Source organism: Lissotriton helveticus, chromosome 11, assembly GCF_964261635.1.
Source record: "Lissotriton helveticus chromosome 11, aLisHel1.1, whole genome shotgun sequence".
In the NCBI taxonomy this organism is placed as follows: Eukaryota; Metazoa; Chordata; class Amphibia; order Caudata; family Salamandridae; genus Lissotriton; species Lissotriton helveticus.
The window spans coordinates 1,184,195,166-1,184,209,002 of record NC_136072.1 but is presented as its reverse complement, the minus strand read 5'-3'; the positions used below and the strand labels follow the sequence as shown (position 1 = coordinate 1,184,209,002).

Below are 13,837 nucleotides of genomic sequence, written 5' to 3'. Positions count from 1 at the left end.
CCCCCCATCTGGCTAAGTTGGCAAAAAACTTGGGGAGGATATTTTATGAAAATCTTGCTTTTGACACCCAAGCAAACTGGACTGCCTCTTTTTGTTTAAACATCATTCGATCTCGGAAAGAAATTATTCCCTTCACGCTGGAGGCGACTCGGAAATCAGTCACCATAGCACTGATCTCCTCAAGGCTGGACTATTGTAATGCACTATATCATACCATCAAGCAGGGCTCTTTTATCATATTGCAAGTAGTATAAAATGCAGCTCTTCGGCTGATCATGACATTTCTTCCCATTGGTCGGTCTCTGAGGAGCTCATAAAAGTTGCATTGGCTCCCAGGGAGGAAGAGAACTTCTTTCAAAGCCCTGTGCATTGCGCACCAAGCTTAGCATAATCACGGCTCACTACTGCTTAGGTCTAAGTTGCATTAGTACCTTCCTACTAAGGGGGCGATTCACAGAACTAACAAGACAAAATCCTAAACTTACTATTTTTGGTATTCACAGAAGTTAGGATTTTGTCTTAAGTTTGTCTTAAGACAAACTTACGACATACTTAAGACAGATTACTAACTTATGTCTGTCTTAAGTCTGTCTTAAGACAAACTTAAGACAAAATCCTAACTTCTGTGAATACCAAAAGTAGTAAGTTTAGGATTTTATCTTGAGTTAGTTCTGTGAATCGGGCCCTAGGATTTTACTCTCGGCACAGAAAGTAGGTCCTTTGTTAGAATTCACTTCCTCGACATATCTCTGAACTAGACAACCATCTTCTACTTAGGATAAACCTGAAAACTCGGCTCTTGTTAGTTTGACTTTAGCTGCGCTGCCATTTCTGTCTTCAGGTTTTTCAGCTGGGCTGTTTTTTGGGTTCTAGCCCCTTGACGTCCTTGGGTATTTGTGTGCTGTATAATATATTTTTTAATAGTTTTCATTTTTTTTAGAGTGTCTGCAGTATGAGGCTGGGGTCACCTACCTAAGGTCAACAGAAGATCAGAGCCCTGGGGAAGGCAGAGTTTGCCCAGAGAAATGAATTTCAGGGGTCGCCTGTATGGCTCTCCCTTGAATCTTTCTAAAGACCTCTATGTGAGGGCAGCAGGGACAGGAAAGAAAATAATGTTAGGCCCTGTGTATGTCTGTAGCTGGGAAGAATTGGGACTGAGACGTGTGGCTCCCACAGACACAAGTGGGCTCAGAGATGTATACCTGAGCCCCAGCCGGAATGTAAATTACACCATCATCATTTGCATCATTTTGGGAATTTTCAATTACACTTTTTACACACAATCTGGAAAATCATGCCATGTCAAGCAATTACGCCACTGCTCATCTCAAAATTATTGTGCAGAAACAGCGCAAGCAACTTGAGTGGCTGTGGTTTACAGCAAATGTGTTCTTTAAGCAGGTTTTTTAAAGTATGAAATGTTTCCTTGCATCAAAAGTTGACCCAAGTGTGCACCTCACACTAAATTATAGTGCTAATAAATTAGCATTTGGTGTATTTTTGTGCATTTTGACGTAATTTTGACGACATGTTGCACTATTAAACAAATGCTAATTAAGTAAATTGACTCACCCTCTATTCTGCATAGGTCTCAGGAACCTGTCCACGAGTCCTTGTCCGCCCACTGGCAGGCCCACCCTGGGCGCTGGATTTGAGCGTTCACCTGTGAGCGGATGACCAGTACCCTGGTGCTGTACACTCACTGCTGCCAATTGTCACAATCCCGCTGCCACAGCCCTGGTTCTATGCTTATTGGCCAACCTGTGCATAGATCCAGACCTTAGCTTTGATAAAAAACAGACATAGGAGGCAAAGTGAGAAGCATAATCCGGATGCCAAGGTGGTGCTGTTCACATTCCCTAATGTGTCTATGAGCAGGCAGAGGTGAGTCCCAGCGCCAGTGAGGTATGCTGATGAGGAGTCTGGTTTCTCATGAGCAGGGCTATTGTGTATGGTTAGGGCCACTGAATTATGCGGTTCTGTTGCTGCAGCTTTTTTCTGCTTAATTAAGGATGTGCTATTTTTGCCACATAATCCTTCATCTGCTGCAAAATCTGCAGATTTTCACCCTCAAAAAATGTTTCTAGTTCAAATGGATAAAAAGTTACTAAAAACGTAATGAGATATGTTCTCGTGCATTGTAAGGCTCTTCACAACGGTTAACCGGTCATCTTTCAGTTGCTTAGCCATTTATTTGGTTGTTAAACTGGTACTAATGTGGTGAAATATTTCACAGACATTAGTACTAGGTATGAAAATTACAGTCTACTTTATCACAAAATGTGCCACATTATGCCGCATAATTTGCCTTTTCTTGCTGCATAATTTAGTCAACCCTGCTGCATAATTCGGTTGTCTATTGTCGCATAATTCTAGTGGCCCTGCATATGGCACAGCTTGACTGAAGGGTTTTGATTAATAGAACAGAACATAGAATAGGTCAGTGCCACTGTGGAGTCAGCCGATTCTCCTCATAGTATCACATAAGCAGAGAAGCCGCTTCCTCAAGGGTTGATTCGTTTTCTTGCCTAGAGGCTGGATGGGGCATGTTTAGCAAACGGAGGCAGACTGCATGGTCTCCTCAGGCTTTCGCCTTTTAATGGCTTACTTATGCAGGTGGGATGGCTCTATGCACTGTGACACTGTCATTCAGAACAAGAGCGCTCAGAGGCCCTTCTGGGTAGCTAAGCGCTTTACAAAACCTTATGAATAGAATAGTGTGTGTTCCCTGTTCCTCAACAAGCATTATTCAATTCCTTACACACAATGTGCTTATTGAGGTTTCTGATAAGCCCCAGGCAAATTGTCACAGGAAATGCACACGTGGCATGGAAGGTGAATCGCAGATGTGGGTTGCACTGCAGGGTGTATTTACGCCACCCAAATATATGATTGAAGTGTATGGGCCCAGAGAACCCGTTGCGTACTCGAACAGCTACAGTGTTAAACCCCCAGCAGTGATACCTGGCAAGTTTTACACATTTAACAAGTCTTGCCTAATTGTGCCCTGTACGCCCCGTGTGCAGGGTGCTTAGTGCATTAAATGGGCACCATAAATATTAAAGAAAAGTATGGCCGCACAATAAAAAGGGGACAGAAGTTGTTTAAAGGGGGAGAGAGATTGATGCCAATACACATCTTGTGGCTCCACTGTCTGGTTGCTGAAAGACTCTGCTTTTGTCCTACAAACTTATGTCAATGGATTTATTGTGGGTACAGCGGCTGCGTCAAACTGGATGTTGGTGTTAGGTGAGCGAGAACACTAGGATGTCATAGTACATTCCCACACACCCACACCCAGCCCTCAGAGACGAAGATCAGTGTGGCCAAAGACTTTTACCATCTTGAAAATGCCAAAAGTTATTAGGGTAGGCCCTGAGAACTGTTATCCCATTGCTTATGGTGTACCCATGACTCCCACCCTCTAGCTAGTGCCAGGCATAGATGTGGCACCTGCAGGCGCCCACTTCAGAACACTTCCTGGATGTGCAGAAGATCAGAAGATGACTGGACCTGCTGTCTGTGACCTGAAAGGAGCCCAGAAGGTCTGGACCCACTCCCCCTTCTACCCAGGACAAAGGTGTGGACTTCAAACGTCATATGGCTGACCTCTTGTTTCAGCTACGGAGATACAATAAGTTACAAGAGGCCTTTTCTTCAAGGTTCCCAGCTGACCAGTGGTAACTGGACTTGCACTGGACCCTGCCTGGGGCCTCTGACACCCTTTTTATTTCTAAGAGCCTTCCCTGGTTTGCTGTGATCCTTTCCAAGTGTACCCCTGTGGTGGATTAGATTTAGAGGACTAACTCAGAAGGTCAAATCTTTGACGAGGAAGAACCTGGTTGATGTATCCAACCTGAGCTCTATCGTGGTCAGCCTGAAATTGTGCTAAGACCTCGGTATACCAGGCTAACATCCGTGGTTTGTGCTTTTTGGGGCTATTCCTACATAAAACATAAAAAAAATCATATCTGAGGTTTTCCTGATTGGATATTTGTAATTTGTGTCATTTTGTTTATTACATTTTATTAATGTTTATTTTTTTAATTCAGTTTGTCATTCTTATTGTTTAGCATTTCGACGTTATTGTTCTTTTTCTACTGCACACAAACTCTACACATTGACCTAAGTTACGCCGGCCTGCTCTGTGCTGTGGCTACCAGGGGGCATATGTATGAAAATCTGTTTTTGCGAATCTCAAATAGCGATTTTTTGAGAATCGCTAATTGAGAATTGCAAAACGGGATGTATTTAAAAATTCACAATTGTTTTGCGATTTCTTGGTATTCCTTAATTGCGATTAGCAAATTGCAAAATCGCAATTAAGGAATACCTTCCCATTCATTCCTATGGGCCAGGAGGCCCATAGGAATGAATGGGAAGTCATTCTCAATTTGCGATTCACAATTTGAGAATCGCAAATTGAGAATAATTTCAAGGGTGTCATAAGGACACCCTGATGCACCCCTGAAATGAACATGTGTGCGTATATGGTGCACAAAAATGCCCTAAGGGCATGCATGTGCGCCACATGGCACCTTGAAAACTGCAAAAAAGAGCATTTTTTAAAGAAATCGCAAATTACCACCAACTTGAAGTTGGTGGTAATTTGCGATTTCTCCTTAAGAAATCGCACAACTTGGGTGCTTGTTGAATAGCATTTAAGGAATCCCAATTTGTGATTCCTTAAATACTTACGCAAAATTAAGGAATTGCAAATTTTGCGATTCCTTAATATTGCGTTGTGATTTTGCTCATACATCCGGTTTTGCGAATTTTTTGTCCCAAACGCTGCTTTTTTGCGATTCGCAGCGTTTGCGACTAAAAATTTGTTTCATACATATACCCCCTGGGGGCTAAACTCAGGTCAATTTAAGGACTTTAAGAGTTCATCCTGACAAGGGTTTTGATTGTTCATTGTGGTGGGTGGTCATCCACCCCAAATAAAAATCCAATTTCTTACACATACGGACACTTGACAGAGACTACAAAGAATACGCCAGAAGTCACAATGAATTTATATGGATTATGCTCTAGAAAGCCATAGAATGTAGGGATTCCAGTGAACCTGTTCAGAATAGGGACGATGAAAGAAAACACATCTCTGTTCTGGCACAAAGTATGGTGATTGTAGATCAATTGTTATTTGATTTTGTATTATAACATAAATAAAACATTGTGTAAGTAGAACCCAGGCTAAGCTTTTATCAGTACCCACTCCCCTTCTCGTTTCCATCTTTGTCTCGCTCTTTCTAGGAGTGAATTTGCACTGTGGCTACTCCATGTTGTAGGGACATCTCATTAATAGTTGAACCTTGTAATGATTAAGGGTGGGCGTAGTTCGCGAAGTAGCGCTACGCGAAGCTACGCGAAGCTACGCGAAGTGCACTTCGCACTACGCGAACTTCACGTAGCCCTACGCGGACTGCGTAGTAGCATGTTCGCACTGTGCAAGATGCGTTTTCAATGATTGCACAGTGCGGACAAGCATCTGGCACTGTGCAATCATTGAAAACGGCATCTTGCACAGTGCGAGCTGTAGTTTTCTGCTGCTCAAGTAGATTTTTACTCGAGTGGCAGCTTTCTCAACGCGGACTGGTAGCTTCTCATCGCGAGCGGTCGCGAGCATGCGCGAACACTCTGACCTCCCCGCGTTGAGAATCTCGCCGAGATGTCATTTTGCTTGCTCGCGGTCACGAACATGACGTTGAGGAACGCGAGCAAGCAAAAAATGACCGCTGCACTACGCTACGCTGCGCTACGCATGTTTGTACTGTGCTACGTGCAGCTCGCGTAGTGCGAAGTTGCGCAAACTTCACAAACTACGCGAGCGTAGCGTAGTGCTTCGTCCAGGGTTAGTGATGATCTCCTACGAGGAACTTCTAACTAAATTCCAGTGTTACTATAAGCTGCCCCGTCTTCTCACCCCCTCTTATATTTACATATCAAATCCGACCCAATCTCTTTCCTTCAACCTTGACAGAAATATTTCAACTCTAATTCTTTGAGTTGGAAATGCCATTTTATGTTTCTCCTCTGAGTGAGGGTAAAGAATAGAGTCAAGATTGCACACAACAATTTAAGACCTTTGCATCTTCCTCCCTGGCCACCCATATCTGTGCCAGCTGGATACTGAGTTCTGGGGATGTCCTGTGAACCTAAAGGAAGGTACCTGGTACTTACCCTCAGCCCCTCCAGCCTGTTTCTGAGCTCCTCGCACTCCGCCTGCAGCAGCCTGATCTCCGCATCCTTCCCACTGGGGGGCTCCGTGCCCATATCAGGGTGCTGGGGGGCTTCTCCATTGATCTGCCGCATCTTCAGCTTGGCTGGGGTCTTCTTGGAGGGTCCCAAAGAAGAAAGCTCCTGTTGGAATTAAAACAGAGAATCAGTGCTGCTCCAGGCCAGAGTCTAACATAGCACACGCGAGGGCGGTCGCGGCTCACAAACACCCCGCTGCTGCTTACACCAATGAGATCTAGGCAACGGACTAACAAAAAAGCACCTCAAGAATTATACTGAAATCCTATTAAGAGAATAGAATGTGCACTCGTCTCAGCACCCGTTGCCCTTTGGTGCCACTGTTAACAGATTCCAAAGTTATTTTCCATACAGAGCATTGCACCGAAAAAACTGCAAGTCTCTTTGTGTTTTATTTTCAATTCTTTATTTGTGCAATCCAAATGGTATTCACTTACAAAAGAAGCCAACGCGTTTCGTTCTAAACCGGCAAACAAGTCAAGAGAACTTCTTCAAGGCAGAAATATTGTGAGCCGCTCAACATGCCAATGGAATAGACACACAAAAAGAGAGAGAGGGACGGTACCCTTTTTCAACAATTTCTGCCCTGAAGAAGTTCTCTTGGCTTGTTAGCCGGTTTCGAACGAAACGTGTTGGCTGCTTTTTGAAGTCAATACCATTTGGATTGTACAAAAAAGGAATTAAAAAGAAAACACAAAGAGACTTGCAGTTTTCTCGGTGCACTGCTCTGTATGGAAAATAACCCCGCTGCTGCTCATGACTGCTTGGAGGCACATGGTGGATGCCGCGGAGTCGAAAAGGTAACAAACTTTTGAGTAGGTTTACTACCTTTTGGCTCTTCCCAGAATCCAAGTGTAAATTTACTCCAAAAGTGCAACTCGCATGTCTCTGCCAAATTCATGGACCTGGGGGCTAAATACTCATGACTCATTTACACTTTCAAGTTGACTACTTTTTCACTATTCACAAAATTTGAGTATAAATTTACTCCAGAAGTGTAACTTACACTCAGGTTTTGTGTATAGCCAAAAATTAAGAAACATATTTAAAAGTTTAAATTATTCAAAAGTGTAAGTTACCTTGGTAAATCAGGCCCTAAGAGGAGGATGTGCAAGCCATGCTCGGATTCAAGGACTCGAGTCTCAGACATGAGTGACAGGTGGTGTGTCCGGGCTCGTCCGTAATCAAGTTTCTCATTCCATATCAGGTTTACACTGAGCCCTACTGATGTCCTGAAATGAGTCTTGTGCTCTTGGGCAAGTCAGAGATTCTCAGGAACAAAATGTTTCATCACCACCACCCACCCGACCAGCTCACATAGACACCCCCACTTCATAAACAACTCCAAAGCCGATTTGAAAGAGCATCAGTGCCCCCCTGGAAGCAAATGCCCCCCTCAACTGCTCCATCGCCTGGGCCTGCACTGATGGACTGAGTCAATATAAACTGCACAACAACTAAAGCTACAAACTGCACAACAACTAAAGCTACAAACTGCACAACAACTAAAGCTACAAACTGCACAACAACTAAAGCTACAAACTGCACAACTAAAGCTACAAACTGCACAACAACTAAAGCTACAAACTGCAAAACAATTAAAGCTACAAACTGCACAACAACTAAAGCTACAAACTGGACAGCAACTAAAGCTACAAACTGCACAACTAAAGCTACAAACTGCACAACAACTAAAGCTACAAACTGCACAACAACTAAAGCTACAAACTGCATAGCAACTAAAGCTACAAACTGCACAACTAAAGCTACAAACTGCACAACAACTAAAGCTACAAACTGCACAACAACTAAAGCTACAAACTGCACAACTAAAGCTACAAACTGCACAACAACTAAAGCTACAAACTGCACAACTAAAGCTACAAACTGTACAACAACTAAAGCTACAAACTGTACAACAACTAAAGCTACAAACTGTACAACAACTAAAGCTACAAACTGCACAACTAAAGCTACAAACTGCACAACAACTAAAGCTACAAACTGCACAACAACTAAAGCTACAAACTGCACAGCAACTAAAGCTACAAACTGCACAACTAAAGCTACAAACTGCACAACAACTAAAGCTACAAACTGCACAGCAACTAAAGCTACAAACTGCACAACTAAAGCTACAAACTGCACAACAACTAAAGCTACAAACTGCACAACAACTAAAGCTACAAACTGCACAACTAAAGCTACAAACTGCACAACAACTAAAGCTACAAACTGCACAACTAAAGCTACAAACTGCACAACAACTAAAGCTACAAACTGCAAAACAATTAAAGCTACAAACTGCACAACAACTAAAGCTACAAACTGCACAGCAACTAAAGCTACAAACTGCACAACTAAAGCTACAAACTGCACAACAACTAAAGCTACAAACTGCACAACAACTAAAGCTACAAACTGCATAGCAACTAAAGCTACAAACGGCACAACTAAAGTTACAAACTGCACAACAACTAAAGCTACAAACTGCACAACAACTAAAGCTACAAACTGCACAACTAAAGCTACAAACTGCACAACAACTAAAGCCACAAACTGCACAACTAAAGCTACAAACTGCACAACAACTAAAGCTACAAACTGCAAAACAATTAAAGCTACAAACTGCACAACAACTAAAGCTACAAACTGCACAACAACTAAAGCTACAAACTGCACAACAACTAAACCCACTAAATATGATTTGTGTGGGGGCTCAGGGTTGCATACAGCATTTTGGTTAGTTTGAGTCATGAGTACTGGGAGGCGCAAACCTTACACCAATGCTCACTAACATACACTAACCCTGTGCGCACGACTCACAAAGATGAATCTACGAGTGTGAACTTATGCACAGAAGAGCACAGGCGACCACCCTGCATGGGACAGGAGCACACCCAGGACTGGCACATCAACACACCCCACCCCAGAGAGGTGTGTGTGAGAACAATATCCGCTGCAAACTAGAGGTAAGTGACACGAGAGAGGAGCACTGTCACTCCAATATTTCACAACCAGGTGTGTTCCTTCTCACTGATGCCCCAAGATACATTCTGCTTTAGTGTGTCATCTTCACTGTTGCAGAGTTTGTTACACCGGCCCCTCGAGCAGCTGCTGCCACCTCTGTTTGCATTTGCCCTGCTATGGTGCCATGTGGCCTGGCCACTCAGACCAGAATGATGACAGCCTGGCGAGCCCCACCAACATCTACCACTCCACGTCACTGCATGTCTGCTTCTGTAGGCTGTCACCCACATAAACACATCAATGTGGGTCACGAACACACAAGCCAATCCAGGGAATGTCATATGTTGCCTACAGGTCTCATGTCTACATTTTCCACACACACCCTTGTCATGACCAACCCTGGGGTCACGCACCCCTGGGTTTGCAACCAATAAATGTGTGTCTTTGTGAATTACTACATTTTACAATGTTTTACATTGTTAGGGCGATTAAAATACTCTTACGACTCCATCTCCCAAAAGTCACAGATGTCCCAATATCCGGTCACAGATTGTCAGGGAAACGCCCACGTGTTACATCGCGTGCCAAAAACACATGGCACTGTCTGTGTGACCCCATTCACTGTTAGGGTAACTGATAACAAGTAACACATGTATGGAGATGTGAAATGCTGTCAGGGCTGGGGTGAGGCCAACAACCATGTGCTAGGGCCCATCTCACACACGTCAGGTGTTAATGGTGCCTTGAATGTTTGTGTCAGGACCCACTTCGCACACATGAGACATATTAAGTGTTAAAGGTGCTGTGTGTGTTTTCACTCATATGTTCCTCCAGTGTCATACGACAGCTGCTCTTTCCAAGTCCACATGTCACCACCGGTGCCTGCACCGTCAGGGGGCCGCTGACACCGCAGGGCCCCTCCAAACACAGAGAGAACCTTTGTCATTACAGGAAGGAAGCGTCGCTGTCTGCAGTCACTGGGCCCACTGTAAGCACCCCAAAAGTAAAAAACTCTTTCAGGGGACAAGTCTCCGTGTCACTGCCTCATGTGTTCCAGCCATGCCACATTATGTATTTCAGTAGGACTTTCTTCATATCCCCCCCGCCCCCCTGCATCAAGTCCATTTGGCGTTTCTTTCCAGAGCAAGACCTAAAAACCTTGGCCCAATCACTGGTTCTCTCCAGATTGGACTACTGCAGCTCTCTCCTTGCTTGCCCCCCCTTAAAGCCCACCTTTTCTCTCCTAAATCCGTCCTTCATTCAGAGGTACGTTTCGTATATGGGGCCAAAAGAAGTGACCACATCACAGCCATACTGTCTTCTCTTCGGTGGCTTCCTATGGAAGCAAGATCTATCTACAAGACTGCCTGTATCACCCACAAAGCCTTGCACTCCTTCTCTCCTCGCTACCTGGCGAATAAACTCAAAATCACAGGCAGCTCTTGACCTTCGCGCAGTGTTGAAAACTGACTGCTCGACCCCCTACTTTCAAATGGGAAAGATCGATGGCTCAATCCTTCTCAGGCAATGCGGCTAGAATCTGGAACTCACTTCCTCCGTTACTCCGAACCACCACCTCTATCTGGACTTTCAAAACAGACCTCAAATCTCTTCTCTTCCAAAGACACTTCCAGAATGAATGCATCCCTTTTCATGTCCCTCATGATATCTGGGGAACAGGAGTTGGAGGGCGAAGGTCCATCTGTGAGCAGAGTCCAATCTGGGAGAGAAGGAACCATTGCTTCCACTGGCCGCCATCACGGGACACCCGAGGCGGCAGAGGGCCAGGAGACTGCTGGGTCCACACAAGATGCTTTACCGGGCCTTTGAAGATGGCCACTGTGTGGCATCCCTCAGTGTGTGCTATTTATCTGACCCTTTAGGTCTATCTACTTTTCATTGCATTTATTTATACTAAAAAATGTATATCTGAATCAATCTTGAATGTCATATGTAATTCCATGCAAAGTACAACTTTACACATTTCTTGGTTTATTTGCAAAGGTCATTTATTTCCATCCGTTTCTTTGATTCTTTTGACACCCGCCTCATCAAATCTCTTGATTGTTCTTAGCAAAGGATTCCTTTGGGAGCCGTTTCTGCGTTGTATAATTATGACCCAGTCTCTGGCAGAATTATAAGGCTACCCTACCGGAGTCTGATCTACCTCCCACTGCATCCCACCTTCCGAGGAGCGATCTTCTGAATGACAAGTCCCAGGTGCAAGGACCAAGGCCCCGGATGGATGTCACATCTGTGTGGGACAAACCTGTCTTCACCGGCACCGCTGCAAGAGTCGCTGGTGATCCCCAGCACGCCTTCTAACCAAGGAGCGGCTCCAAGGTTCACCTCAGGATCAGATAGGGTCGGACCAGCCTGTAGGGCAGTCAGGCACTGCCCGAGGGGCCAACCTGACAGCCCAGTGTGGGGGCCATTTATTCTGCTGTTTGTGGGCCTATTTTATGGAGTGCTGGGCCGGTTTTTATTAGGTCTCGCCTACGCAGTGCGCATACTCTGCATGGGAAAAATACCTTTAGCAATGGATTCTGTTTTTCAGTCAAAAACGTGCACGCATTGCATTGCTTTGAATGCAACCCGTCCACGAATGGCGATTCCCTTGCGGGAACGAGCTTTACCATATGGCTCCTGCTTGCTCCCACAAGGGAAACAGCCGCAGGCCCCCCCTCCTCTCTCCCTTCCCCCTGCTGCCTCCTCCTCTCCCATCTTGTTTTCTTTTTTTACTTTCAACGCCAGGCGCGCGCTGGGTCTTTTTTGGATCCATTTTACAGGGAAGCAACTAAATGAAAGAAGGAAAGAGAGGTTGTGAACCGTTTCTTCAAGTCACGGTTTTCAGTAAATGAGGAGCGAGGCGCGTGCTGGTTGTTCCTTTGTGCTTGCTAGGATGAAGCACAGTAGGGCACCCATCGGCGTGAATCAGTCCACTGTGTTTCTTTAATTGCATTTGCATATCTATGCTTGAGTAGGCCATTTGTTCGCGACTGCGTGGCCTTGCTTGTTTGTATTTCTTGCATCAGACAAATAAAGCTAATATAGCATGTAACACATACACATCACATGGCAAATGGATTCTTCGGTTAGTTGTAGGACTTTAAAAAAGAAGCACACTCATTCTTTCGTCTCCTCAGCACGGGGAAATACCCCAGAAAGCACTGTGTCAATCAGAGTTTGCTCCGCAACTCCCACTATTGGTATATTTGCCAGGTCCCTTCATTCACAACTGATCTGATCTCCTGTGCTTGAACACACACACATACTGCCTTCAGAAAAACACATTAAAAGCAGATGGATCAACTAAGGAAACACACTGCCTCCATCTTCAATTTTCTTTGAAGATATACATTGTAGTAAAGGTCATGGGGAAAAGCATCATGCAAGGCCAAAATGCCAATGGTGTGTACCATGGAAACTATGACGTGCACGGGACGGTCTCTGAAAGCACGCAGGCTCTTTGATACACTGAAATATACTAATCGCCTTTGAGTACAAGTGAACTAGTCTATGTGGACCAGTACCACTTATATACTGATGTAACATTATTTGACGTTTTCACTTTAAGTTGTTTTTATTCTATTAACAAATTCTATACTGATAGTGTAATATGAGTAGATATTTAGGATATGTAATTGACAGCCGTTAGGATATTCATTCAAGCCGGCAAAATCTAATTTAGGCTTAGATTTCAAATTTCCAGGCACTATGTTGGGTACAGTAAGTATAAAATATTTACATCACCATGCCAATCGGATCTTTTCATGGACGATAAAAAGTGCTTCTGGCCATTTCTTCTAATTGTATTTAAAGTGCCAAAACAAAAACAATTGTTTATTGTTATGCCAGAGCCCCATCCAAAACACTTTCCAGCACCACTGAGTGGGATGTCTGTGTGAGTACACTACCATAACATGTCTCAACAAAAGGCATTGTTATTTGCAATGTCAATAGCTGAAACTCGTGTAAATGCAAGAACTTTGCATTGCAAATGCTTGTTGTGATTTACTGTTTATTTAAAACAAACATTGGCTGCAGCAAACTCAAATCTGTGCATTCTTTCAAACATTCAAAATCATCTATACAGAATTCCTTTACAAGTTAAAAATTGCCCCAATTTACACACCTGTGTCCTCTTTTAGCTTCCTATTCACTAATGGAGGCCACTTTTATTTTGGTGCCCGAGGGATATTTCTGTCCCAGTCTGACCCTGGTATGGGATGGACAAGAATCTCCAGGTGATCAGTGGGCCGCCCCATTCAGTGCTCGCCGCATCATTCATCCCCTGCCATGTTCTGTTATAGTGATTTGTAAGGCACTCTAATCACCCAGGAAGGGTTTCTAGGTGCCCTGAAATGTGTAAAACTGAGCTGTCTGAGAGGTGTCTAGTTGGAAAGTCAGGTTTTCAGTTTCCTTCTGGGTACTAGAAGGGAGCGAGCGGCTCGGACATGGAAAGGCAACTTGTTCCAGGTCTTGGGGTGGATGTATGATGTTACAACGCATACTTTTACAACGCCTACCTTTACATCGCAAGTTTTACAACGCATACCTTTACAACGCATAATGCTTTTAGGCGCTGGATAGTGAATAGTTTAATTTA

At 44.1% G+C, this 13,837-nt stretch overlaps 1 protein-coding gene across 1 annotated transcript in view; it reads right to left on the bottom strand.

Annotated features, from left to right (window-relative positions):
• Positions 1–6,327, bottom strand: part of RIMBP2 (RIMS binding protein 2) — a 1,305,415-nt gene extending 1,299,088 nt beyond the window's left edge. The window contains exon 1 of the mRNA XM_078668014.1: positions 6,184–6,327. Coding sequence (XP_078524140.1) covers positions 6,184–6,315 — 132 coding nt within the window. The 5' untranslated portion in view covers positions 6,316–6,327. The remainder of the gene's footprint in view (positions 1–6,183) is intronic.
• Between the last annotated feature and the right edge of the window lie 7,510 nt (positions 6,328–13,837).